The 27,435-nt window shown below is 37.2% G+C and overlaps 4 protein-coding genes across 9 annotated transcripts; 2 read left to right on the top strand and 2 right to left on the bottom strand.

Annotated features, from left to right (window-relative positions):
* Positions 1 to 1,907: 1,907 nt before the first annotated feature.
* Positions 1,908 to 7,712, top strand: LOC113691459 (uncharacterized). 3 transcript variants are annotated; one of them, XM_027209598.2, is made up of 7 exons: positions 1,908 to 2,038; positions 2,843 to 2,980; positions 3,059 to 3,255; positions 3,392 to 3,499; positions 3,603 to 5,692; positions 5,949 to 6,021; positions 7,410 to 7,712. In XM_027209598.2, exons 2-7 carry the CDS (start codon positions 2,884 to 2,886, stop codon positions 7,557 to 7,559), a joined length of 2,715 nt encoding a protein of 904 aa, XP_027065399.1. In that variant the 5' UTR covers positions 1,908 to 2,038; positions 2,843 to 2,883; the 3' UTR covers positions 7,560 to 7,712. The 3 variants fall into 3 exon arrangements, with proteins under 3 accessions (XP_027065399.1, XP_027065400.1, XP_027065401.1); XM_027209599.2 differs by having other exon boundaries at positions 1,919 to 2,038; positions 2,835 to 2,980; XM_027209600.2 differs by lacking the exon at positions 1,908 to 2,038 and having other exon boundaries at positions 2,842 to 2,980; positions 3,114 to 3,255.
* A 2,094-nt stretch (positions 7,713 to 9,806) lies between these two features.
* LOC113693971 (dehydration-responsive element-binding protein 2F) lies at positions 9,807 to 11,069 on the top strand. The gene has a single exon (XM_027212783.2). It carries the CDS (start codon positions 10,120 to 10,122, stop codon positions 10,978 to 10,980), a length of 861 nt encoding a protein of 286 aa, XP_027068584.2. The 5' UTR covers positions 9,807 to 10,119; the 3' UTR covers positions 10,981 to 11,069.
* Positions 11,070 to 11,854: 785 nt separating this feature from the next.
* Positions 11,855 to 22,604, bottom strand: LOC113693970 (uncharacterized). 4 transcript variants are annotated; one of them, XM_027212782.2, is made up of 15 exons: positions 22,246 to 22,604; positions 21,281 to 21,381; positions 21,117 to 21,185; positions 20,473 to 20,562; positions 20,281 to 20,364; positions 19,697 to 19,861; positions 17,797 to 17,984; positions 16,905 to 16,977; positions 16,029 to 16,082; positions 14,932 to 15,189; positions 13,432 to 13,638; positions 13,206 to 13,309; positions 12,555 to 12,699; positions 12,335 to 12,469; positions 11,855 to 12,237 (listed from the first exon to the last, which is right to left on the bottom strand). In XM_027212782.2, the coding sequence occupies exons 2-15, from the start codon at positions 21,362 to 21,364 to the stop codon at positions 12,061 to 12,063; spliced, it is 1,833 nt and encodes a 610-aa protein (XP_027068583.2). In that variant the 5' UTR covers positions 21,365 to 21,381; positions 22,246 to 22,604; the 3' UTR covers positions 11,855 to 12,060. The 4 variants fall into 4 exon arrangements, with proteins under 4 accessions (XP_027068583.2, XP_027068581.2, XP_071909214.1 ...); XM_027212780.2 differs by having other exon boundaries at positions 21,281 to 21,385; positions 22,246 to 22,603; XM_072053113.1 differs by lacking the exon at positions 20,281 to 20,364 and having other exon boundaries at positions 21,281 to 21,385; positions 22,246 to 22,603.
* Positions 22,605 to 23,497: 893 nt separating this feature from the next.
* Positions 23,498 to 27,435, bottom strand: LOC113692812 (adenylosuccinate synthetase 2, chloroplastic). Its single transcript, XM_027211384.2, has 4 exons — positions 26,959 to 27,435; positions 25,010 to 25,702; positions 24,607 to 24,918; positions 23,498 to 24,106 (listed from the first exon to the last, which is right to left on the bottom strand). The coding sequence occupies exons 1-4, from the start codon at positions 27,307 to 27,309 to the stop codon at positions 23,936 to 23,938; spliced, it is 1,527 nt and encodes a 508-aa protein (XP_027067185.2). The 5' UTR covers positions 27,310 to 27,435; the 3' UTR covers positions 23,498 to 23,935.

Raw genomic sequence — 27,435 nt, 5'->3', positions numbered from 1 at the left:
GTTATGCAAGTGGAACGGGAAACGTCTGCGTTACAAGGACTAGTGGTTAATCCACATTAAATTAAAAAAAAATGACTATAAGACTGTGTTCGAAATTGAAAGATGTGATGTTTCTTCCCACCACTTTTTCATCATTGCCTGCCAATTGAAAATGGTGCTGCGTTACCGTTGAAACAAAAGGAAAAGTACAACAGTAAGATAATAGAATCAAGCACCTAAGTTGTTCTTAATTGGAGCATTTAATCGACATGACTTTCGACAAAAGAAGAATAACAAAGCATTTAATTCAGGACAAACTCCACTTTGTGCTGTGAAACTTTACATCATAAACTTGTATCAATTTTTCAAGTTACATCATAAACTTAATTTTAGACAGTTTACGGTCTAATATCTTAATTTTGAACACTTTACACCATAAACTCTCAAGTTTATCTTATTTAAGTTTAGTCAATGACAACTTTTGCAAAACTAATGGCAAAGAGGATCCAACAGATCAATGATAATGTGCCGAAAGTAATCAAATGATGCCAAAATATCATGACAAAAATAAAATAATACATTATTATTAATTTATATCATCTTTTATTTTGTTAATTTTGCTAACAATATTAGTAAGTGAGATCATATAAATAAATGATGATGTGCTAAAAATGGTCAAAAAAGTTAAGGGATCGTAGTTGGAATAAAACGACACGCTGTCATTAATTTTTGCCACCCTTTATCTCATTAATTTTTGCGAGCACAATCATTGATTAGCTTTAAATAGAATAGACTTCAGAGTTTAGGGTGCAAAATACCCAAAATTAAGAGTTTAAGGCGCAAGGCGTCCAAATTTGAAATTTAGGATACAAAATGAGAAAGTGATATAAGTTTAGAGGCGTAAAGTGAAATTAATCCTTTAATTCATGAATCAAACGCTAAAAACCAGCTTCTCAATTTGCCCCTTCTTGTATCTCTTGCTTTTGGTTGAATGCGTGTATTTTGCTGCACTGCATAAGAGCAATGATTCTTCGACTCTTTAATAAGAGATCGGATGTAAAATAACAAGCATAACCACACATGCATGCCAAAAAACGAATTTCAAATTCAAATTTGCATTTTGCATTCAGTTTAATTAATTTTTGTTCTGGGCTCGGGGCAGTAGGCTGATCTGCAAAGGGAGTTGAAGCAAATAAAGAGACAGGTGTGGTATTTGCGCCTTCTGCTGATGGAATTGTCAAATGAACTGTGAACTGCAAATTAATTTTTGCAGTGTCAACTCAAAGACTATGGAACAATAATCATACAATTCAATATGAGTGTAACGAACCTAAATGGGATAATAGCCATTCTTGCTTGATGAACTGCTTGTACCTGCGTTTTCTAAGTCATCAAAATGTAAGAAAGGGATAAACTGTTTTTCTTAATGTCTTTCTGGCTACTGAGATTAATAGAGCAAAGACAAAGAAATAATTGGACATGGGATCTGGACTGCAAATTGGCAGACCATTTTTTTTTTTAACAGATTTAATATCCCAAATGAGTTTGATTTGAAATTAGATGGATGTATCATGTACGTGATTGATCATTAGTCACAATCTTGAGCGAGTAGCAAAATATGTTGTGTTTCTGTAAGTTATTATCTTAGTGTATGTAGTAATTGTTATGTTGCCTCTATCTGTTGTCCCTGGTACATAAATTATATGGTACAAAAAATTATTATGGTGTATATAGTAATTATATGGTACTTGCAATTCCCTGACAATTCAAATTTTTACCAAAAAATAAAAAATTATCAGTAAACATTTTTTTGTTGACTTTTAGTCACGTAACTGAAAAATGACACCAATTCTAGTGACTCAAATGCAAATTCCCAAAACTATTTTTATTTTTTATTTTTTTTATTTCTTCATAAATTCCAGATTTCCCACTTATTTTTCGAGCGCTAGACCCTGAGCGCCTTCAAATAGAAATACACTTCACTTCCGTCTGGGAACGTTCCCGGCCAAGCCATAATCCCATTTGCTTCCAAAACCTTCAAAGTCTAATCATTTCTCCGGTAATTATCTCAGTTTGAGTTTCGGGCTAATCGTTTTTTTTTGTTTAGTGATCAAATAATGTATACTGTTCTATATGCTTGTAGGGTTAGTTGATGGACTAAAGCTGCTTTAAAATTTCGATTTCCTCATAACTTGGCTTTGCTGCGGAGCTAATAACGCGCGATTAAGATTTTCTCTTGTTTTTTTTCCCTCTTAGGGTTTTGAAAATGTACAAAAAAAGGGAAATTAGTTGAAAATGCTTGGTGTTTAGGTGATGAATGCATGCTTTTTTTTTTTTTAAGTTACAAATTTTGCTAAATTTGTTGTGATGTTTGAGTCACTGATGACTTTCTGTTGCTGATTACTTTGGAGGTTTGTTTTTCCATTTTTTTTCCTGCTAAAGTGTGCAATTTGGTTTTTTAAATTTTTGAGTGCTGCCACTTTCTGCTATTATGCTTTTTCCCCTTATTCTGATTTTTTTTTTTGGGTATAATTTTGACTGAACAAAATGTATTACGGTAATTTAATTGGCTTTTCCCTTGCAAAATATGTGAAAGAGGGCAGACAAGCTCAAAAAATATGTGTTTAGTTAATGGAGCTTTTGTAAGTAAAGTCCCGTCCTTGGTTCGGGAACTTTTTTTGGCCCACGGGTGATGTCCAGTTATCTGGCTTGTTATTTGAGCTGCTGCAATTGAATTTACCATGTCATCTGATTTTCTGTTTGTATATGTTTTCGAACTAAACCAGGAGAGTGTTTTTCTGTAATTTAATTTGTAATGCAATGACACTTCCGTAACGAATTACTAACTGGAATAGATGGTCAGGAAGTATATGTATGGTTCTTGAAGCTTTGTGACGGTCGTTTATGGCTTCCGAGATTCCTGTACCGTCAACCATGGCTTGGAGTTGGGTTATTGAAGCGCTATCCAGATCCAAGCAAGCAGATACGTCCCTTTTAATAGGTGCGAATAAGTTCACCTTGAATTTTTTTCAATCATAATTATTTGTGTTAGAGCTTTGTTGGCACTTGTGCGATTCAGATATAATTAAAAAGGCTCCAGAGGTTTCTGATGATGAACTGGGGAAGAATTGCAGAGAAGTCGTGTCGCTGAGAATCTTAGAGAGTTTGATTGTTAAGGGGAATCAAAACAAGGACAAGGATGCTGCTACAGTTGGTCAAAAACTTGAATTGGATCCGTCAAACAATTGTGAAGATGTTCTTCGACAAATATCAGAGGTGTCCTGCTTTCTACTTATTATCTGTTTTTGACTTTTTTAATCTTACTTTTGGAGGCATAGAATGTTGTTACAAACCTTTCTCATTGATGCATACAGATGCCCGAATCTCTAACTTGTGCTTAATTGTATTTAAGATGTCTGCGATGGATCTCACTGCAGTTGCACCAGAGATGTTGAATGGGGATGTTCAGTCCTTTATTGTGCACAAAAGAGCTTCTTTACCCAAGCCTGCTTTGCAAAAGGTGAACCAGCATAGGTTGATCTCTGTAGAACTAAGAAAACTTTTTGTATAGATGTTCTCTGCTCCTTCTTAATCTAGAATTGTCGGGATATTTTGACAAACAGCTTAAGGATGCCATTCTTGAAGGCAGCCATTCTATTCTTTCATCCTTAAAGGAAAGAAGTGGATTAACAGTTACAACTCAGTGTAATGATGATATACCGGTAAATGGTGGCAACTCCAATGTCCTTGCACAGAGACTTGAAGATTGCAGCATAAATAACAAAGTCACTCTGCCATATGGAAACGCGGCTTCTCCCACTCACACTCATGATAACATGGATGACGAATCACAGGAAAACTTGCCTGATACAAATCTTTTACCTGCTAAGAGGAAAACAGCTGCTATGAGAAGTGAAATTGTGGAGATACAAACCGATGGGGACCAAACCACATTGGATGATTGTTGTACTTCCCATGTGCAAGCCACCAAGAAATTTAAGCAGAAAGCCAATTTCACTGAAGACACTGTAGTCCAGAATGCAATAGCTCCAACCACCCATGGACCTTCAACAACTTTATCTGAAGGAGTTGTTAGATATATTGAAAAAGAAGGTTGTAATTCGAAAAAAGAAGTCCAATGTGGGTCTTCCACCCCTCAAAATGTGGATGATGATTTAGAAGGAAATTTTCCTGAGAGTAATTCATTACCAGCTAAGAGGAATAGGACAGCAATTGCTGCTGAAAATTCAGAAGGGAAAACCTTGAAAGACCAAATCCCATTAGGTGATGGTTGTGATATCCATGGGGAAGTTGTTAAGAAGTTTAAGCAGGATGGGAATTCTATGATGGACGACATTGATGAGGATACTGTAGCTTCACCCGTGCATGGGCTAATGAAATTTTCATCTGAAGGATCTGTCAAACACATTGAAAAAGAAGGTTGCAATTTGGAAACAGAAGTTCAAGTTGGAGGCGTTGAGTCAAATGGATCTCCTCATGGTGATGATGATCAGCATTATCAATTAAAAAGGATTGCACAGAGTAGTCATGCATTTCATCAAGATCATTTAGTTTGTGATCTGCAGGTTCCTCATGATGATGCTAAAGTGGCTGAATTGCATGCAGAGTTAGATGGCCAAAACAATAGTGTTGATGAAACCGATGGACACGATCAACGTTTTGAGCTGCAGACAGAAAATGCTACATCTTTGGCCATGGGAGTAATGGAGAAAAATAATAGCCCAGAGAATCCTGTGCAGAATTTTGAGGGTAATTTTCAGCTAAGTTTCGGTGGTTCTGGATCCAAGGATGATATGCAGCACAATCCTGATTTTGATATGACTAGTGACAGTGATGACTATCGTGACGAGAAAATGGATATTGCCTTGAAAAAGGATGCTCTCTTGAGCTCTCAGTGCACATATAGTCAAGATTCCTTTGCAACACAGGCAAAGTATTGTGTGAAGTGTAACAAAGAAGGGCAATTACTGGTTTGTAGCTCCGACACCTGCCAGTTAGCAGTTCATTCCAGCTGCTTGCCTTCTGCTGCCCATTTTGATGGAAAAGGAAAATTCTACTGCCCTTTTTGTGCATATTCTCGTGCAATCTCGGAGTACATGCAAGTTAAGAGGAAGGCCTCATTTGCAAGGAAAGACTTAGCTTCCTTTATTGGTGTGCAAACTGTATGTCAACAAAAGAAGGCCACCATGAAATTGGGGAGAGAAAGTCGAAATGAGTTGCGAAAGAATGAAGGTAATAACAGTGAAGACTTTGTGAACAAGGTTTCTGATTCTCACTGTGGAGTTAAAATGGGTAACAAGCATCAATCAGAGCCTCCATTGTCATGTTCTAGTGATCATTCTCATTCTGGAGAAAAGGTGGTGTCTCCAAGTGATAGAATGCCCAATACCTTGGTGAGCGGAAACTTGGAAAGGAAATACATGGAGCCACAGTGCCAATTGCTTGGTGTGCAAGTTGAGCAGCCAGTTGTTGCTCATCCTGTACATGGATCTGATGTTGATCGCAAAAAAGCTCACATGGCTGATAGGAATGAGGGGAATGCTGGAGCTGAAGGCAAGAAAGTTTCAGAAATTCCAGAGTCAGCTTTACCTCAGGAACCTGTCTGTGGACCAATTAGTGAAAGCTCTGAAGAAGACAATGAGAAATCTGTGAGAAGTTACTCCATAAGATTGCGAAGGCCCATCAAGAACTAGTAAGTATTCTTCTTTAATGCACGAGCTTGCTTAAGTTCGCTTTATTGCTGATAGACAACTCTCATCTTTCTTCTTATTTACAGCATCAAATAGTGCTCTCAGTCAGTGCTGAAGCATTATGAGTTTCACTTCCCCTTCCTCGTCCACCTTTTCTCTTGTTCTCCACTGTCTATTTTATTACCAGAAAGCTTCATATAGAATATGGATGTCCGTTGATTATTATTGACTTGTGTAAGAAATCTGTATATTTGACAGTACTTATCCAGCGATTCCTCAACTCAGGCGGAAAATTCTCCCATGGACAAAAGCAGAGGAAGAGAAGTTAAAGGTACAAACTACTTCCCGAGTAGTAAAGATGAAAGACATCATGCCAATCTCCTTTTCCCCTCTGGCGTCTACAACTGGGTCTTGTCAGTTCAAAATTGTTTGACATGTTTTAACTTACATGCCTCCTTTGCTTTATTTTCTAATCAAAATATACCTTCTAAGCTTTCCCATTTACTTATCAGAGGATCTTTTACAGCTTATCAAACCTAGTACGTATTTCATCTGGAATTCTCAAAACGATATGAAAAATAGGATGGAACGTGAGACATTCAGAATTAGAGTAGTAAAAGATTGGCGCTTCCTCATTTTTGGGATTATTGGAAAGCTGTCATCTTCAAGGTTGGATTTGAAAAGTTGGATGAAAGGAAAAATCCTATAAGTAGGTCTTTTCCTTGACAGGGTCAGACTATGTGGAGATGTTTAAAATAACATCCTCTAAAATTTAAGCTTTTGGATAAATAAGAAAATGTTGAAAATCACCTGTGCATTTCTTTTTCCAGCTTTGCTGAATGGACCTTTGGGCTGGCTACTTATCCAATTTGTTTGTTTGGATGGGATTTTACAATGGAAAATTCTCAAATTATAACATGATTTACAGCGACCATGAATCTACCTGCTACATGATTGAATGCTCTTTTCATACTTTTCCTTTTGATCAGTACTTTCTGTCTTTAGTTTCTTGTAAGTCCTGAATCTGAATCTTTGATTATCTTGCTAAAGACACATGAGCTGTGTTGTGAGCAATCCCCGGGGAACTTGTTATCGCAAACCATGATGTTTTGTTTTTTAATTACCATACTGCTGTATTAGATATTTAAAGTTGAGCCTGAAGACCTGTACTTAACGTGCTATAGCATCTTAACTTAAAAATGGAATTAAATAATCTTTATCCAAGCCACAATGAAAAGTACATTTATTTTTAAGATTTCAAAGGCAGAAATTTTTTTTCTAAGGCTGAAATCATTAATGACATTGGAAAGGTTAAAATTATGAACATGGATCTCTACTGTTACAAAGTAGATTAAGAAGATTTGGCCCATGCTTAAAAATTTTTTCCTTCTACAAACTCTTAGAATATTGCCACGAGCAAATACATCTTGTGGCAATATTCTAAGAGTCAGTGGAAGACCTTTTAACCTTCTATTTAATGTAAGAATGGAATAAAATAGTTCTTGTCCAAGCCAGGATGAAAAGTATGTTGATTTTTGAGATTTGAAAGGCGGAAATCATTAATTATATTGGAAAATGTTAAAATTATCAGCATGGACTGCTGCTGTTATAAAGTTAATTAAGCAGATTTGGCCATGCTTAATCTTGAACTTCCTTCACTGAATCTGACAATATTGCCACTAGATGTATTTGTTATAAATGTTGCTTTTACTGCTGCAGGAGGGGGTGCAGAGGCTTTCTAGTCCGCACGATCGAAGTATTCCATGGAAGCAGATTTTGGAATTTGGAGGTGATGTTTTCCAGAGAGGTCGCACCACAATCGACCTCAAGGATAAGTGGAGAAATATTTGTAAGGGAGGTCCAAGATGAAAATGATGCATCTTGTTATTCTCGGTAAATTTTTGTGGATACAATCTTTTGAGACTCTGGCTGTGTATGTTCATAGTATCTTGTATCTTGGACCTCTAAACTTTGTTGTTTCCTTTTTTGTATATTTATGGTTCTTGGTCTCATTTTCACTCATCTGAAACGTACTAAGGAAAGTGCATCTGCTACACCTGTTGGTTTTAACAAGTTTTCTATTCCTTGGCCTCTCTTGCGGATCAATAGGATAACACGCCTTCCATCCTGCTTGCTTGGATGATGGAATGTTTATCAGATAGAATTGAATAACAAAAATGCCCATGTTTATGGATTTAAAGAACCTGTGCAGCTTGGGTATACGATGCCCAGGGGTGTAAACAAATTGTAGCTGCTGGGGCTAAACTCCACTTGAGCTGGACATTCACCCAAGTTTGACCTGAACTTGAGCAAACTGGATTATCTGACATGCCTGAGCTCGGTCTCACATGCAGGTGATGTTCGCAAGTTTGTTGAGGTTAATCACGAATTATATAAACATATTTCTTTTTTATTTTACCTGTTCTTCGTTTGTGTTTGTTTGGTTATATCATATTTCTCTTGAATTGTCAAGGTTTTTATCTCTTCATTCTGGTTATTAACGGTGATCGACTATCAAGATGTGTGTCAGAACTCAGACTCTTGCTGTTTTCTGTTCCCTTGAGACTGGTATTTTCTTAGGGATCCTTGGCATGTTAACATCGAGACAAGGAATCATGCCCGTGCCCTATTTTATAACCATCACATGCAGAAGCTTAAATATTTTTGTCATTGATGAATTCAATTGTGCCCTATATTTTTCTTTGAACGTGCTAGGTTTAGTCTTGGGCTCCAATTTGCCATGCATATTCCACAGGAATGATAAAGGCGACGGGGAAGCCTCGGGTTTCAAGTTGTGAATGTCAGGAAAACATGTGATAATTGGGATCTCTCGTGATTGCCAAAAATATTTAGAGGTGGCTGTCTTCTGACTCTTCTTAATAGCTTTCTTCCAAGTTTTTCAATTTCTTTCAATAACGCCCCCCCTCTTCATCTCATGGCACTTCTATGAAGACCCTTTTATTTTATGCTATTTTTTAAAATTTATTTTCTATCATTTTCTCTCTTTTAAAAAAGAAAAAACCTTAGTGTATTAGTAGCCCATTTGAATGCATCTTCAGTAATGTAAGTTGGTTGTGATGTGCGAACCAATATGTGGTTTGCACTTACCATAGCATTAAACTCAAACCAAAGGGCAAGTGAGGTGATTCTTTCGGTTCAACCGGTCTGACCAAATCCCCATCGAATGAGCTCCAAAGTCCAAAACCCCTAAAATATAAAAGGAAACGAAACAAATAGCCAGTGTAAAAATTCAAGCGGAAGAGCAGTACAAAAGTTTTTATCAGCTCTTGGAAACTGGATTAAATCGTCCTAGTTCTCTGGCATTGGAGCATTGAAGTCCATACAAATTTTGTCACAAAGGTTTCAAACCAGGTCTTGAATTTGGTCTTAAAAGAAGTAAAAACAGAGAAAATGCCCTCCTTGTGTGTGTGTGTGTTTTTTTTTAACCACGGTCTAAAGGCCACGGTCTAAAGGGCTTAAGCCCTCTTCACAGAGGGATTATGGGCATAATAAAGTTGGCTCTTAAATCATCTCAAACCTCGTATTACATGCATAAATGCTATATTGAGTTGTAACCAAAGTGTCTATCAAAAAAATTTTGGCAGAATCAGGTTTGATTAGTGTTACCTCATCAATCATCTGTAGAAATTTCGTTGTATAAATGTAATTGTTTTTCCTTTCTTTTCATCTTGAACCACAATGCCCGAATGTTTAGGTTGTGTTTGGATTGCATTTTCCGTCATTTTTCATGGAAAAATTACTGTAGCGATTTGATATATGTGAGGGAAAAAGGTAATAGGGAAATGTGATCACGGAAAACGATAATATTTTCCGACGAAAACCTTCAATCCAAGCAAGGCCTTAATTCTTCCAAGTTATTCGACGGTTGCCAGTATGATACAGTAGGAAAATGACAAAAATCTGGTAAAGATTTTATTCTTGTGACAAACCTTGGATTCTTTCACTTGAAGCAGTTCATAGTCATACGCACTATTTTTGGCCATAATGACATGCACGAGCCCTCTACAGGACTTTCACATGCAGCATTCTTCACACTTATCATGCATGCAGTACGTGCACCAAGTCTGTAGGGCTGATGCAGTGTTTGAATTTTCAGAAATCAAGAATTCAAACAAAACTATATGAAACAGTTTCCACCAAAACTGATGGAGAATACACAACCAGAGAATGAGGGATGTATCATATATGTGATTGTACGCTGTTCAGTGTATGAAGAGTGTTCACTACTCGCAACTTAGCCCCAACGGTCACATGGGCTTCAAAACTTTCTCCAAACGTGATACCATTTAAACCCGAACTGCACTGAGACACTCTATATACATATCCCGCGCCTAGCACTCATCATCATCCATTCTCACTTCAACACCAAGCAAAACCACTCACACTTGGCTGCTTCAAAATCTATAGCATGGATGGCTACCGAAAGACTACGTTAAAGCCATGGAAGAAAGGCCCTGCAAGAGGAAAAGGAGGGCCTCAGAATGCTATGTGCGAGTATCGAGGAGTTCGACAGAGGACTTGGGGGAAATGGGTGGCGGAAATCAGGGAGCCAAAGAAAAGAACAAGACTGTGGCTGGGGTCTTTTGCCACGGCGGAAGAGGCTGCCATGGCATATGATGAAGCTGCGAGAAGGTTATACGGGCCAGATGCTTACGTCAATCTTCCCCACCTGAGATCAAACTTCAACCCTTTGAACAAATCACAGAAGTTCAAATGGTTCCCTTCCAACAGCCTCGTCTCGATGTTTCCTAGTACCGGTTTGCTAAATCTGAATGCCCAACCTAGCGTACATGTTATTCACCAAAGACTCCAAGAACTCAAGGAAACAGGATTATTATGTCAAACATCTTCAGCAAGCACATCATCTAGCAATCCCAAGAGCGACGTAGAATATGTGGATGATCATCCCCATGTTGAAAGTCTTGAAGGAAAAAATAATGACGAAGCGGAGCACCCTTGGGAAAACAAGTCACTAAACCAAGAAGAAAAGCCTCAGATTGATCTAAATGAATTCCTTCAGCAACTAGGAATACTTAAAAAAGAGGACCAGCCTGGTGTAAGTGAAGTACCCTCAAACTTCATTGATAAAGATTTCTCACCAAAAGACGATGACGTATTCACCAACCTCCCTGAAAATATTTTCAACTGGGAAACGCCAAGTGAACTACCTGGAATTGAAGACAATCAGCTAGTGGAAAATAGTAGGTTTCATGTCGACAATGATAATGATGACGATCCCAGTTTTCCTCCATCCATTTGGAACTTCTGAAGTAGCCAGCAGAGGACATATTAGCTCCCAATAGTAAAGACCATCCAAGAATACACTTATACCTATATGTTTATAGCTCCGCAGCAGATCTCCTGAGAAAGGGAAGGTTTGGGACCCCGGGGGAGGGAGGAGGGGGGGGGGTGAAGGCACTTGAGAGAGAGAGATCATGTACTTTTTCGCCAAATACTAGATAAGTGTAATCACAGGAGTAGAAAAGGAGCAAGATATTAGGTGCTAACTAGTGGCAGGCAAGCACGCGATCATATTCCTTGCTATTCAGTAATAGGCTATTAACACTCGAACCCATATCTGTCGCATTTTTGTACTCAAAAGAACTTTTCACATTAAATATCCATTTATGCTTCATCTTTGCAGTTGACCATTGGTGGTCCATACAGCCTAGGAAAGCCGAGTAACATAGTCTACAACTGATCCGAGAAATTGACATCAAAGAATCAAAGAATATCCATAAAGCGTCCAAGCAGCTGCAGATAAGTGTCAAGTTAAATGCGCACGAAAATAAAACAATAATACATGCATCGGTGCCCAACATTTACGATTCGGTAAAAGGAAGAAATATAAACATCAGCCAAAACATACCTATGGGATACTTGACTTTCTCACAAAATTATGCAAGTTTTCAAGTAACCCTAAAGGACATGAAAGTTACACTCCAAAGGTTTAACCATATTCATAATTCATTACCACAGACTCGCACAATATTTATCATTAAAATAGCTTGATTGAATTCTCGAGGATCTGATGCCGTTGAACTATCACTCTGTGATGGTGATAGTCTCATGCTCTAATACTAGGAAGACAAGAATCATAACTGATCAACATACACAGAGAGAAGGCGTACAACCAGCCAATATGACAAAAGAAGAGATTCATCATAAATTCCTTTAATAAAGTTACTTTTGCTTTCTGCTGATTGTTAAATTAATCTCAAGTCATAGCTGATCTGCAGCAAGCCACCATGTGATTTTCTTACAAAGTATTATGGCATTAATGCCGCCTATAAATATGGAACTATATTTCTCACATCAACCAAGGGAAATTCTCATGGAACTTTTTCACTTATTCATTTCCGTACTCTGAAGCACTTAAATATTCACCATGTTCTTCAAAGTATTCAATCATCCGCTTCAAAAATTTGTCACTACTTACTGTTTCAGTGTCACAGACGAGACAACATTGTCTCCTTGCCCGTGTCACCGCAACATTCATTCTTCGCCGGTCACTTAGAAATCCCACCTAAAAAAAGTTCTCTACATTATAATCTTTTTGCAAATTGAAATACTGGCCGCTCAAATGGCAAGGGCAAACAAGATGATGAAGATAACAAGACTACCTCTTTCTTTGAGTTTGACCGAACCATTGAAATGATGATGGCTTCTTTTTCTCGACCCTGGAAGCCATCAACAGTAGAGATCTCCATATCTTTTAGTTTGTCGTGATTGCATTTCAACATCTTCAAGAAGACAACCTGTGAAAAGAAGCAAGACCATTAGGACCATATGCAATGGAATCATATCAGCCTTAAGTCATCAGGAACTGAACATAAGTAATACCTGTGCTGCATAAGGTGTAATAATACCAATATCTGAAGCTTGAACCCCACTCTGAACAAGTCTTCTTGCATGGGCTATGGAAATCTCAGCTTCACCCTCATTTAACGTGCTATCTTCCTCATCCTTCTTTTCTTCCATGTCACAACTGTATCACAGTGCATTAAAATTTCTAAACATTAAAAACCAGCAATATAACTAATTCCAGAGCTATGGAACTGGAAGCGAAAGCTTTGCATGAGAAAAATATTAGCAACTCTGTCAAAACTTCTTAGAACTTGCTTGTCCCTGTATGGTAGTGGAGTGAACTTTGTTGTTCTTCCTTGATCACTTTTCGGAGCCCAACATTAATTTGTATAACACTTAAAAGTAAATAAAACTTTGTGAAAAGGGTGCACTAGGATGCTTAATCCTTAAGCAGGATACAATTTGGGGCTTTTAGTTATGAAGGGCATTTGTACTGGCTTGTGTACAAAATGTACATTTTTCTTTGGGTAAAATGAAGAGACAAATGATACTCCTACACTTTTCAGCTTCTACGTCTATGAAGAAACTAAAACTCAATAAAAGTGGTTTTTGGACTATCTTCTTAGCAATTATTACAAAAATTCCATGAAACATGCAACCTAACAGAGAGCACCAATAGCACCATACCCAGCTATGTCTATGATAAGAAGGGTTGACTCGGTTGTAGGTGTCTTGTTCACACTATCAAGATCATATAGCATATGTGCAGCGACACTTGGGTGGGCTTTAATCTGTAATAAAGAAGAAAACAACATCAGCATAATGGATCACTTTTTGTCAACTTTTCCACAAGCAAGCATCACCTTATAGGAAAACAATTGCATTACTAATGCACCAGATATAATTTCGGCACCTTACTGTCATAAAGCTCTTGAGATGACCAGTTCATAATAAGTTCATGCATGCGGTACTGGACAGTGAGCATGGACATGACTTCATTTCCATATAATCCAGCAAGTCGTTCAAAAAGTGTTCTCCCTAGTCCTTTCTTCTCGGCATCAACACTTTGAATGGTTGGAGGAAGCTGGAGATGATCACCTGCAAGAATACACCTTGACCCCTGCAATATCAAAAATTGTTCTCAGAGCTGCCTGCCACAAGTAGTCCATCATATTGAATCCCTATTTTTTCATGATGTAAAACAATTATTTCGTACATAATGTAATATAGAAAAGCAAATTAACCAAAACACACCAACCACCAAAGCCACAATACCCACCAAAGAAAAAGCAAAAGATGGGGCAAACAGAGAAGAAAAGCAAAACAGTTGATAGCTGCAACATGTCTCTATAATATATGGAAAAAGCACATCACAAAGAAATATCACCCCAATACCTTTGCATGGCTGGATCTGAGCCAATTGACCAAAACTTAGTACATCTAAAACCACTGCACTCTAGTCTATGACCTCAAAAGCCAAAAAAATCATAACATTGATGCAAGCAGGACTACAAAAGGTAAGGCTTTGACAACAGACTCACTTCAACTCAAAGACTTCCTAAAGCTTCTGAGCTGCCTCCATCAAAAGATCCCCCATTGACCCAGTTTCAAGTATGTGAAAAGAACATAGCTGAAATGCACTTCCCACGTATTCCAAAGAAAATCATTTTAGCATCTCTAGTTTTACCAGCAGCAGCATCACATTCCCTAATTATAGCTTTAACTACATGCTGGCCTTTGGATCTCTCTTTCCACACAGTAACATCAGGGACATTTTCTTCCCACGTGCAAAGGTTATTCCTTTTAGAAAAACAAAGTCATCACCTACCAGTGCAGCATCTCAGTCCAGCTTATTTTAATTGTCAAATGTAATTATTTTCTTCTTGCATCTGACATAAATTGCCCATGTTGGTTACTTTCAAGAATAATCAGAATCCCTTCTGAGAACAAGTCAAATCAAGACATCATCATTTCCCTCTAAATCTTCTTGGGTCAATTACAGGCATTCACCACCACTATGATCTGCTTATATTCTAACTTTCTATATCAACCATCCTAAACTCAAGACCTCATGAAGAACTGTAAATAAATCTCCATATACAGATGCAAGGAAATTTAGGATTTTTTTTTTCATTTTTCAAAATTCATATAACGTATAGCTATACTTGCTTCAGTATTGTCCTTAGATAATCCTTCTGAGTGCTTATAACAGCAAAAGCAATGAACCTTAATAAAGTAAATCGAACAATACTACTAATTAGGACTTCATCAGTAAAAACAACAGAGACATGGAAAAAAAATACAGACATGAAAAGACAGCTTCCTGTCTAAGTTTACCACAACAAATATGCAGTTTAAATACACAAGCTTGTGGACATGCAATTCGCGTTTTGTGTCCATTTTCTAAAATTACCTTCAGCAAAGCAATCCAACACGCTATTTCAAGTGCCTGAGCAGCTTCATCAATGATAACCAAATCAAATGAAGTACCATCCAATTTTTTAGACAATGAGCCAGTCAAGGTTGTCAACACCACATCAGCATTTTTAATTACATCTGTCACAGCAAGCTGCTGCCTTTTGCGTTCTTCTTTCGAAAGAGCCTTGAGCTCCCTCTTAATATCCCTTTTTGTGTTTCTATCCTTGGCTTTTAACAGTTTCCCATTCAGGGCCTATAGAATTCCATATTCGAGAAAGAATTAAAAAGTAGATAAATGAAGGAAGAAGAGGAAAACAATGAACAGAAAATCCAAAATGTAAAAATCATATGCATAATCAAATTACAAATGACTATATCAAGAATACATCTTTTCATGATAAAACTTGACGAAGAACAAAAAGATATCTTCGTACCAAAAGGTTTCAAATTCACTTGAATTTGCAAAGATGCCTTAGTATTGTAAATAGATACAGCGAGGAACAAACTGTCGCACAACCATCAACATCACAAAAACACTAAAAGGAAAAATTCAATGACTGAGAGCCCATATATAAAAATTTGTAAATTTGCAATCTGATCGATTTTTTCCCAATAAGAACAACTTTATAAGAAATGCGAAATTCATATTAAACTCAATCAGCAATTTTGCTTTACTGACCCTCCAAGCAAATAGCATCGCTGTAGCTATTGAGGCATATGAATTCAGCTTACAAGGGGTGGTATGGGATCTGGAGTCTGGGAACACTTAAACCATTTGATCAAGTTTGCTACCATTAAGTTCAGTTTTGCTACAACACCAGCAGCTCCAGATTAGTTGTCCTCCATTTCCAAATGCGATTTCTATGCCATATATGGCCATGCCTAAGGGGCTAGTGTAGCTTTACTTTGCTTTCTACAGCTAGATTCCCAATGTTCAACCAAAAATCACACTCCAAGATACTGGATGAGCCCAATTTCAAGCATAGAAAAGATCAACCTCTTAGCAACTTTGAAATGGTTCCCATCAATGCAATCTCTTTTATCAGGGGTGGAATAAGTTAACTGGCAACTATCATAATTAGAACATCTTACCTTCATCTCCTTGCGGATGTCATTTGCAAGAGCACTATTATCCCCACGAAGAACCTGCATGTAAACATTGAATCAGAACTAGGAGTAGGACCTTCCTACACTATATATTGCAAACCAATGAGAAATAGTATTGGTAAGCCTCAATAGAAGGAAAATGTCAACATCAATCCTAGAGTGATTATAATTACAAACCGCAAGCAAAAGTAAACAAAGAAAACCTCTGCAAATTCTTGTTGAAAGATTAGTGTATAAATCAGTCATATTGCAGAAAGAGTGACTGATTAATGATAATTTTGACCCACTAACTGAGAGTACATAAAAAAAAAAAAAAAAAAAAAAAATCCTTCCTCTCTATTATCTACATAAGATGAAGTGGTAATGAACATGGTACCATAGCTGGTGAAAGATCCAACAAGTATCAATGCCCTAAAGCCACAACTATGGCTCCACATGCTTGGCCATTGAAAGAACATTTAGCAATAAGAACATGCTTGGCCCATTGGAAAGAAAATTTAGCACTAAGAACATGCTTGGCCCATTAAAAGGAACATTTAGCACAAAGTGTGGGGTGTGTTAAAGTTTACTAATCAGTAAATTGTCTTTTCTCCACCATCTTAAGTTATTAGATGAAGTAGTAATTCATGGAGATGCTTAGCAGTATAAGATCAAATTTTTTTTTAAACGATAGTAAGCTACATGGAAAATGCAACATCTAGAGACAATAACAAATAAAGAAGCAGCAACAAAAAGAATTACAAATGCTTCAAATCTATGGTAACTGCATGTTCTCATAACCAGAACCTTTAACCTACAGGAGAATCAACTAAAGATGTCCCATGGTCCACCAATTGTCCGGGAACACAAAGGTAAAGGTACCTGTGCATCTAGAGCACTCTCTAATACTTGTGGAAGTAAACGTGCAGGGTGCCCAAATCTTACCAACTTTACCCTGATCAACAGATGGAAGTAGAGAGTTATTTTGTTGGTTTGATAAAACTTACAAAAATAAATAAATAAATGAACAGATAAATGAAATTTCTGGAATGTTAAACCAATACAACAAGTTTCAACTTGATTATGCAATAAGGGTAAAGTGCATAACAAGAAACTTAAGATGGGAAAAAGACTTTCAGATGTCCCCCTCCTCGAGGGGAGAAAGGAGTGGATGAAATATCCTGAACATATTTAACTATACAACAATTAAACTTCCATGTGCACTCATCTTACTTTCCCAACCCTGTTTATGTCCTCCCCTTTGACCAAGCACGTAAAGATGGATTAACTATACATCTGTAAAGGTATCATAGAGTACGCTTCTACTTGTGATTTTCACGAAACTATACCTTAGATACCATCATTCAAGCACTTTGAAATTAAAAATCTATGAGACTACTCATAATCATGAAAGGCGTTTTGCAAAATTTGGTAACTAGCAATCTTTAACTCCTGATAGTGGACAACAGATTGTTAGACATATATAGAAAGATAAACAAGTAACTTCTTACTTTACAGAAGGCTACCTAAACAATAAAAATGAAAATTAAACTTTTTTCTGTATTGAAAAGTTACTTTATCTTATTCACAGAGCGTCTAATGATCTATATATATGTGTGTGTGGGTGTGTGTAAAACATTCGTAGTTGAAAGTATAGCAAACCAATTTGGGGCGGTTTACTTGAAGATGGAAGTACATTTACAGAAACAAAGTATCATCTACAATATATCTCCCTCACGAGGGACCAGTTGATATATGGAGCACAAAAAGGTACCTATGAGGGACTAGTCGCTCAACAATGTTATCCACAGCAATGTTTGAAGCAGCACAAGCAAGAATCTTCGATCCACGTTTCACTTCTTGTAAGATAATTTCCACCACTGTAGTAGTTTTCCCTGTACCAGGAGGTCCATGCAACAAGAAAAGGTCCTTGGATGAAAGAGCCTTTGAAATGGCAGCTTTCTTAGAAGAGGGGAAAAGGAGAGAGGAACACACTTCAGTCTGTAGATGTCACAAATTATAATAACAAGAGTAACCGAGGCTCCCATGTCCACTGTCTAGGGATACATGCCTCAACATATATTAAGATTATAATGGGGCAGAATATGTTAATCCTCCAGTTGCATGTATCAGAAAGACAAAAAAGTGATCAAAGAACTAAATGCAACTTCATGTGCTACAGATACAGATATGGATACAAACAAATGTGGAAAGCTGAGCAAGAGTTCTCAGCAAATTATTCAACAAGAAAGGTTGGTTCGAGTCTGGTCTCAAGTATAGTGCTTGTAGAAGTGTTTAGAGAAATTTTAGAAGCACTTCTTTTATTATTTAATTGGTCAAAAGCAGTCCATGGTCAAGCTCAAAGTTGCAATCTTTTAGCTTACATGGCACTACCTCAAGAAGCACCAACCTTTCTTATTACTAAAACCTTCTTGACAAGCACTCAAGTTCTGAAGGTAATGAGCATGGTACCATGCCCATTTCCCCTGGATGCAGCAAAATATTCCCAATTTGTGCATCTAAAACCAAAACAGACAATTACTCTCCATGAACAGCTTTGTACATTCCTAGAAATACAATTTACAGATAGCTAATAACTCAATCCAAAAGTCCTAACTGTATAAAGCAGATTCTACAGCAGCAAAAACATATTTGATCAATTTCATGACAGAAACATGGCATATAATCCAAAACCCAATTTGGGCAAACAATTTTCCCCAATCTAACTATGAGATTTCTATTGTGCAAGAACAAGCACATATATTGATTCATATCCAAAAAATAATCTTCCATGACCATCTCTCAGTCTATCACCCTCATATGTAGATCTCGACAATTGTCAAATAGACATTCACAGGACAAAGAAGACAGAATAATATAAACCTCCTTGAGCGGATATATACTAAATTGACACGAGAAAACAAGAAACTCTAAGCTTGCTTCTAAAGCTTAGTAACCATGATCTACCATTGCAATCAAGTTCAAAGAAAGGAGGTAAGCAATACTTAGTTGCTGTTTAAGGTCCATCTCTGCCTCTCACCCAAAGCACATCAAAAGCAATGGAAACAGGAACCAGAAGATGCCAAGATTTAAAATCCACTATTACTACATGAAATCACTAGAAACATATTGCTGGTGTTGGTGGTTTAGAAAACTTTCGTTTCAAATGTCAAAAAGCATTTGAAAAGAAAGAGATTCCTATTGTGATTTATTAACATTGACAGCTTACAAACAGCCAAAATCCCCTGTTTGACACTAATCTCTACAAGCTATAAGAGATTTCGAGTTTCTTCTACAGTCAGACACAGGGAAGGGGGGAACATTCGTTTAGCAAAGTTTGGGCTGAATCATTGCAAGGTAGCATTGAAGACTAAAAGATAATACCCTGATATAGTAGCTAGGCAACGAAACAAACACTAGCTGTATAAGATGCTCCAGAAACTTTAACAGGAAAAAGTAAATCAAACATATTATCGTAGTGGAATACAAAACAGACAACATTTTTGTCTAGAAGCAACAGGGCTGATGCAGAAATACGCTTCCATGAATTCAATTTCCTTGAAACTTCAGGAGTTTCTGAGGACTACTGTGACCAGAATAGAACAAGTAAAAACAATATGTCTAACTTAAAAACGTAAAGCATCCAACTAACAAAAGAAGGTTATCTTCTTAACCTGAGAATGATCAAGGTTAGCATTATAAGGGGTGATTTTGGCATCCTTTTTTGCTATCATAGGTGGCCTCTCTCCAAACAATACAGGAACCAAGTCAGCAGCAGGGCCCTTTTGCACTCCTTTACTCAATTGTACTAATGTGTCTTTCATCCGCCGATATGTAACCTACCAAAATCCGTAACTGCACTTGTAAAGAACTCCCTAATTTGACGAATAAGTATGTAACCTGTTCCTCATTCGGGTAACTTGAGATAGCATAATTCTGATGACTTATCATTGACAGTTCATCAAGGTAAAAACCTCAGAAAATATGCTTATATAGCAGTCTCAATATTCAAAATCCTTAAATTTATTATCAAATTGACTTGAAATCTAAAAGCTTAATCTCAAGCAGAATAATGAAAACTCTTAACAAATATACAAGATAGAAAGAATAAAAGAATCAGAGTTCTGTCACTGTGATTTTGTTGCAGCATCATTGGAAAGGAAAAGGGGAAAGTGTAATTGAAATTTTTAGGAAGATTTTCTATTTCTTTTTTTTTTAATTCTTAAAGTCTATGAAAAAAAATCATTATTGAGTGCACCTCATTTGCCACTTTCTCTAGGCGTAGAGGACTATTTAAACCATCTTCAGGTACGTCATCAAAAGCCACCGTAATAGATGAATCCTGATCAGATCAAAATCAGCATCAAAAGCGAATAGTGCCACTAATTAAAGAAACTACTACACGTCAAGTGCACAGCCAGAAATTAGACAAGTTCCACATCTAAAGTACCTTAAGTCTGTAAACAACACCCTGTCCAAGGGAAGGAGAGCCGGGGTCAGCCTTGTTTGGCTTCAAAATCACAACATCATGGGGGCCAAACTGCAAGGTGAAGTAATTGTCACCAACTGAAGAACAGATTTTAAAAAATCAAGAGAAATCAAAACTTTTAGCATGAAAGAAATTTGTTTGCTACAGCACTGTGAGTCATCCAAAGAACCATTTCAATACCATATCAATTTGTAGCATACCAGAAGGCGCGTAATCAATGTAAATTCTCAAAAATTCCAAAGTTAAATGGAACAGAAGCGCTCAGGAAGATAGAATAGTGTACTGGCTGTCTATATGACACACAAGCAAATAAAAAACCAATATCCAGAACTAGTATGACCTCCTCAAGCATGTACAAAACTAGTTATTTTCGATTTTTTGTTCTAGTTCAAAGCACATATTTTCATAGAAAACAGAAAAACACATACAGCAGTAACTAGTATGCAAGAAAATCAATGACATAATCAATTTGAGAAGGTTAACCACATGTTTCTTCCACCTTAAATTTAGCAGGTTCGCTTGCATAGTGCAAATGAAGAAGGCAAGAATTGCTTTATATCCCACAATATATCATTATAAGAAAGATTCCATATACAATGACTCACTTTGTGAGCAGGAAGAACATCCCCTTTATTGGACTGCAACTCCAGAAGAGCCTTGCCCATTAGCCCTGTCTACAATCAAATGCAACATTCATACCATGTTTTATAGCACAAAATCCTGTCTTACTCAACACACGATCTTCACTGCATGGGGAAAAAAGTACTACCTGAACATCTACGCACTTCAAATTAAGAATAGTGGATCCCTTCTTCTGAGAAGTCTCCAAATTCCTTGTTGCACCAGAGCTCATTGATGCAGATATCTCAGCTTCCTTAAACAATAACATATGCATCACTGTAAATAAAGTGAACATGCTGCAGTCGGATCCAGATATATTTGAACAATAATAGCAAATACATGCATTTACATGTGGAATGCACGTCTCATAAGAAATACACAACATCCTAATTGCATGTTACAGGATTAGAGAAACTAAGTCTTGGACTGAACAACACAGAGAAACAATCAGAACTAGCCTATACCGGAGACAACGGTTACTTTCTAGCGTTAACATGCATTGTCATTATGGGGATTTTGAATAAGACGACCTTTATCGTTTAAATTTTTTAATTTTGCATTTATCAAAAAAGTATGGCAGTACATTCATTTAGAATTTCTACCCTGATTTTCTGCAAATAAAGTACATCCTCAATCATCAAAAAAAACAAAAAGTAAACTTCTTTTTGTACCTTTTACCGACAAAGAGAGCTTAGGCTAGAAAAATCAAGTGGCTTTGATCATGTTTGAGGCCTATTAGCCACACTCTGCCTATATCAACGTTTAATAAAGACAGTTAAGAGTACAGTAGGAAGCCTATCAGACAATATAGTTCAATTCATCAACATTTCCTAATTGTTTTTAACAATAAGGACAAAAGGGAATTCTTTAATTGTTTCAATAGCTAATCCAGTGTATACTTCAACAATTGTTTCAGCGTTCAATCGCAACCAAATGCTGAAAATGAACCCTCCCCCCCCCCCCCCCCCTCCCAACAACACAAAAAAAAAATCTTGCAATAAAACTACAATCAAATAGAACCAAATCAAATGATCCAAAAAAAAAAGAAAAAACTTTGAAGCCAAAAATGGGATTCCGGAAGGACTGAAGCTAAAAAAAGATGGTCACTGAAACCTTTTCCATATCGATTAAAGGGGTCATAATGGAGACGAATTGCTCCAGAGTTATATTAGCAGCAGCTTTCTTCTTCTCATTATTGCTCTTTTCTCCTCCTCCTCTTCCTACTTTCTCCATTGATTTGATTACTGCTTTTCCCACTCTTCTCTAAAGGACGTTATGACGTTCTCTGGGTTTTAGCAGGCTTTTGGATTTCTTTCTTCTTTTTTTTTTTTTGTTGAAGGATTTCTTTCTTTTTTCGAAACTTTTTTCCTTTTGCTTGATTTTGCCACTTCGGTGAGACCAAAGTGCCCCTCGAAATCGAATATAGCAAGGTGGGCTAGGACTTAGGGCTAGGAGATTGTATTTTGTGGCAAGAAAGAATCCAAATCTATTTGGAAAATTATTCTATAATATATTGTATCACTTTTTTTAATATAATATAATGCACACTGAAATAAAAGGACAATTAAAAATATTAATTATTAGTTAAAAATGTGCTTGTGATGCAATAGATTTGCTTCTTCAAATAACTCGTGCTTAAGAAGAGTAGAGTAGTTCCTGAAGGTGCCAGTTTTCAATCCATAAAAGACTAAAAGCATCACTCTGTCTATAAAACCTTTTTTTTTTTTGAGGGAATCTCTGTTTATAAAACTTGAGAAGCATGTTTGGTGTTAAAAAGCTATGTCATTATTTATTGTTTCAAATATATCCCGCGTAAATGTTGCCACTATACTCTGCCCATAACTCGTGCCAATGTATTCTTCTCACGCTAGATTTCCACAATTCAATAATCTACTAATTAAAAAAAAAATTACAAATGAGCTCCTTTCTTAAAAGAAAAAAGAAAAAAGAAAAAGATAAAAAAAAACCCTCCCATTTATAAGCCTAATAAAATTTTCTATAATCATCAACAAATTATTTTTTTTCCTTTACGAATTTTTTTTCATATGCACCCGCGTAGCATGCGCCATTTCCATTGGTTAATTTTACTCCTCTTTAATATGCCAACCAAAACAAATTCCAATGAAGCTTGTTATTATATTTTTAAAAAGGCAGCATATTCTTTTATTCCAATCCAGTTTACTAAAAACAAGTTACGTGCAATGCATGTCTCACAAAAGCGCATTTCAGCCAATTGCATTCACAGCTAATGCAGATTCTCACGAACCAGTCAGGAGCAGCTCCAAGAAAAGTTGGTTTTCAAAAGAAACATCATGTTGTGACAGAGAAAGAAAAGGCACTGCACTAGGACTAAGTTTACACTATGTCAACTGAAGATTGGTTATTTATTGCTAAAAAAAGTTCTGCAAAACCAGGATACTAAGTTGACAGGACAACAACCGAAAACAAACATTCGAATCTAATACACGCAGGTTGCTCTGCAACTGAATCATTCAAATGCTGGAGCTCCCCAGAACCCCGTTGCCAGCATCAGCTGCAGCCACCCCAAACAACTCGAATTTGCATTCTAATGTGTCTTTGCCTTCGACAATACATCAACCTACAGAATTTCCTTAAAGGCTCAACATGAATGAGAATTCACTACATGGAAATTCAGAGCAGCCTTCGTAAATGACAAATACATACATAATGTCACCAAATTGATAACCTTAGCTAATTCAAAAAATAGGGGCACTATTCCTGCCACGGCTGTGGCAAAGTGATAATCTCATCAAGGAGAGACCCTAAGCAGAGCTTCAAAACCTCATTTGTATATAAGGGCATCACGTCCTGGCCCGACACCAATGTAATGAATGGGTACGCCCACAAGTTCTTCTATCCTTTCAACATACTGACGTGCAGCCTTGGGTAGATCCGAGTAGTTTCTGATAGAAGATATATCACACTGCCACCCTGGCAAAACTTCATATTCCACCTATATGTCCATAGCATAAATCAAACTAAGGTTCAAGATGGAAAAAAAAAAAAGCAATCAACATCCAGACGCTAATAGCTGAAAGACAACCAACTAGGAGGTCGAGCTATAGAATGTCAGAAATTAAGTAATTCCATTTGTCCAACAGAGTCAAGATCATCCAATACTCAACCAGAAGAGAAATTTATCCAAGCGGCAGACAATTCTTTTTAGGCATAACTAAAAACAGTAGTATATGTTTTTCTTCTATGCAACTCTCGTGCTAAAGTGTAGCTCCACTAATGCTGAGGAATTATATCTTTTAAGCCATTTTCTTAAACTACCAAACTCACATAGAATACCCCATCCTCCTGCATTGGAAGGCATATTCATCCAGCTAACTATGTACAAAAACTCTCTAACATTTATCCGGTACCACAATAACCCTCTAAATGAATTGACCTGAAGGACCTAGGTACCGAGAAATCATGTCGACTATTTAGGAAAAAGAGAGAGCTTACTTTGACTTGCTCCAAAACTCGAAGGTCTGCAGGGAATGATTTGATTGGAGCACCATCAATTTGTCCATATGAAACACCTAACTGAATTTCAGGTAGATCTGATAAAACATCAAGTTTAGTGAGGTTCAGAGAAGAAAAGCCATTGATTTGGCAGCAGTATCTGAGAGCAACTATGTCAAGCCAGCCACAACGACGAGGGCGACCAGTTGTTGTGCCAAATTCTTGTCCAGCAAACCTAAGAAGGTCGCCACCTTTCCCCAAAATTTCTGTTGGAAAGGGTCCTGAACCAACTCTAGTAGTGTAGGCTTTAACCTATATTTGAAATGTTGGATAAAATCACAAATATGGTATGCTTAAGAAACATTATCTTATTGAAGAAAAGAGAAACTAAAATTCCACTTACCACTCCAATAAGATCACCAACTGCTCTAGGAGCAATTCCAAGACCAGTACAGATACCTCCAGCTGAAGGACTGGAAGAAGTTACAAATGGATATGTTCCAAAGTCAATGTCCAACATGGTTGCCTGACCACCTTCCACTAAAATTTTCTTCTTTTGAGAGATAGCTTCATTCATGACATGCACAGTATCAGCGACGAAGGGTTCCAACCTCTCAGCAAATCTCTTGTACCGTTCAACTTCTTCCCTGAGCATGTCAGGGCCATAGTTAAAACCTTGGAACCTTGAAGCTGCATCTGATAATAAAAGATCAAGCTTCTGTGGAAAAGTATCCATATGCCTCAAGTCACATACTCTTATACCATTCCGGATAACTTTGCTTGAATAGCAAGGTCCAATGCCTCTCCGGGTGGTTCCAATAAAGGATTTGGCAAGCTCAGCTTCTCTAAGTTCATCAACAACTTGATGAAAATCAAATAACAAGTGAGCACGATCAGATACCAAGATCCTTCCTTTACAAGAGACTCCATTAGATTCAAGACTGTCTATTTCTTTAAAGAACCCTGGCAGGTGCACCACAACGCCATTGCCAATAACACAGAGGGGTTCCTCATTAAGAATTCCTGAAGGAATAAGGTGAAGGGCAAATTTTTTGCCTTCTGAGTTATATATAGTGTGTCCAGCATTAGCTCCACCCTGACATTAAATTATGTAGTCATTTATCATTCATTAATTGATCAAGATCAAGAAAAGCTCCACAATGTAAACACTCATGCAAGGAGAAAGGCCTCCAATTCAAGTATTATGAGCAAGTACATCTGTATACATCTACACCCCATGAGAAACAAATGTAATTACTATACATCTGGGGTAGCTATATTAGATGCCAATTTTTGTGGGAAAGAATGCACTTTTTTATTTCTTCAGTAGGATAATTTATGCTATACATCTTCTATGACAACAAGAACAATGTAAAACCATTAACAAAAAAAAAGATGTCAACAGCGTATCATAAAAGGATTCATCATCTAGCCTTCTGAAAAGTTCAGCAACAAAATTTTGATGCCATAAGCACACAAAAGAACTAAGAATTCTTATTTACTTGAAAGGTTAAACAAACATTTTGGGATAAAAAAATGAAGAACATGCTTCCTGTCTTACACACTTCAGGCATCTTAATACAATTTATCTTCAAATTACTTTTTACTATCCTTGTGAAGGCCAAAAAAGATGTCTAATCTGCAGAAGAGGCTAAAGACACACTGACATCCAGTAGAAGAGTTTTTATTGACCATTTGTGCCAAAGAGGAAAAAGTGAGTATCAATAATGAAGATCATACGCCAAGAACGAAATTTTCAAACACAAAGAATGTTAAAAAGCATATTACTTTACAACCAACATATCACTTTCAAGCTTTATCATGACAGGAATAAAAGCTAATGCAACAATCAAGCTGAACTTGTAAACTCTTCCACAACTGGAAACTTAATTAAGGGTGTAGATGAGGCTAATCAAGCCCAACATTTGACCAGTCAAGCATGGTCTAATTTCTTTTAGAAAGCTTGAATAGAGTTGGAGCTTGGCTTGATTATTTTGCGAGCAGCACCAACAAACCAACCAAACTAGCTGCAGTGCCTTAATATGTTCGTAAGTGAATTTCAAGTTCGAGGTTGAAATTTTGACTTAATAAATCTTGTCAGGGCTGTGTAATTAACAAAGAACCAATTTCCAGCCACTTAATAAAGTGGAACCAAACTCGAGTAGATTATCAAGGAGCTTCGTCCATGTTTCAAATATAATTCAATCAAAGAAATCAGGATCAAGATCCAAACTTTAACCCTCATTCGAATAATTAAAAAGGTAACCAAAATTAAAAGCTTCTTGAAAATTTCAGCAACATTACACCCCAAAAAAAGAAGGATTCTAAAGTAAAGAAACGATTGTATGTTACCTGACATCGAGCAACGACGTCGAAATGCTCAGCTAAAATATCAACGAGCTTTCCTTTCCCTTCATCGCCCCATTGGCAACCCAGCACCCCCGAAACTTGACTCAGGGACTCAATTCGACTCAGAACACCGGATCCCAACTCACCCACCTTCTGCAGCTGCTTATCCACCACAGCATCCATCGGCTTGGCTGCAGAGGAACAAGTGGGGCTGAGCTTTACTACCTTCCTCAGACCAGACCCGCCAAAGGAAACTCTGTAAGATTGGGTACCATTGAATGGGACTGCTACAGCTGCTCTGGTGGACATGACATTGGTATCGAGTCTTAAAGAGGAGGAGGATGAGAAGTTCATGATAGCGGCGACGGCTCTGGTGGAGGCGGCGGCGACGGCTCTGGTGGAGTGGGGAAGACGAGAGAGTAATTGTTGTGCTCAAATTAGGACTCAGGACCGAAAGAAAGGAGGACGGAAAAAAAGAGG

This window comes from Coffea arabica, chromosome 6c (assembly GCF_036785885.1).
Source record: "Coffea arabica cultivar ET-39 chromosome 6c, Coffea Arabica ET-39 HiFi, whole genome shotgun sequence".
Taxonomy (NCBI): Eukaryota; Viridiplantae; Streptophyta; class Magnoliopsida; order Gentianales; family Rubiaceae; genus Coffea; species Coffea arabica.
The sequence above is the reverse complement of the archived record's forward strand: the minus strand, read 5'-3'. Positions and strand labels throughout refer to the sequence as shown.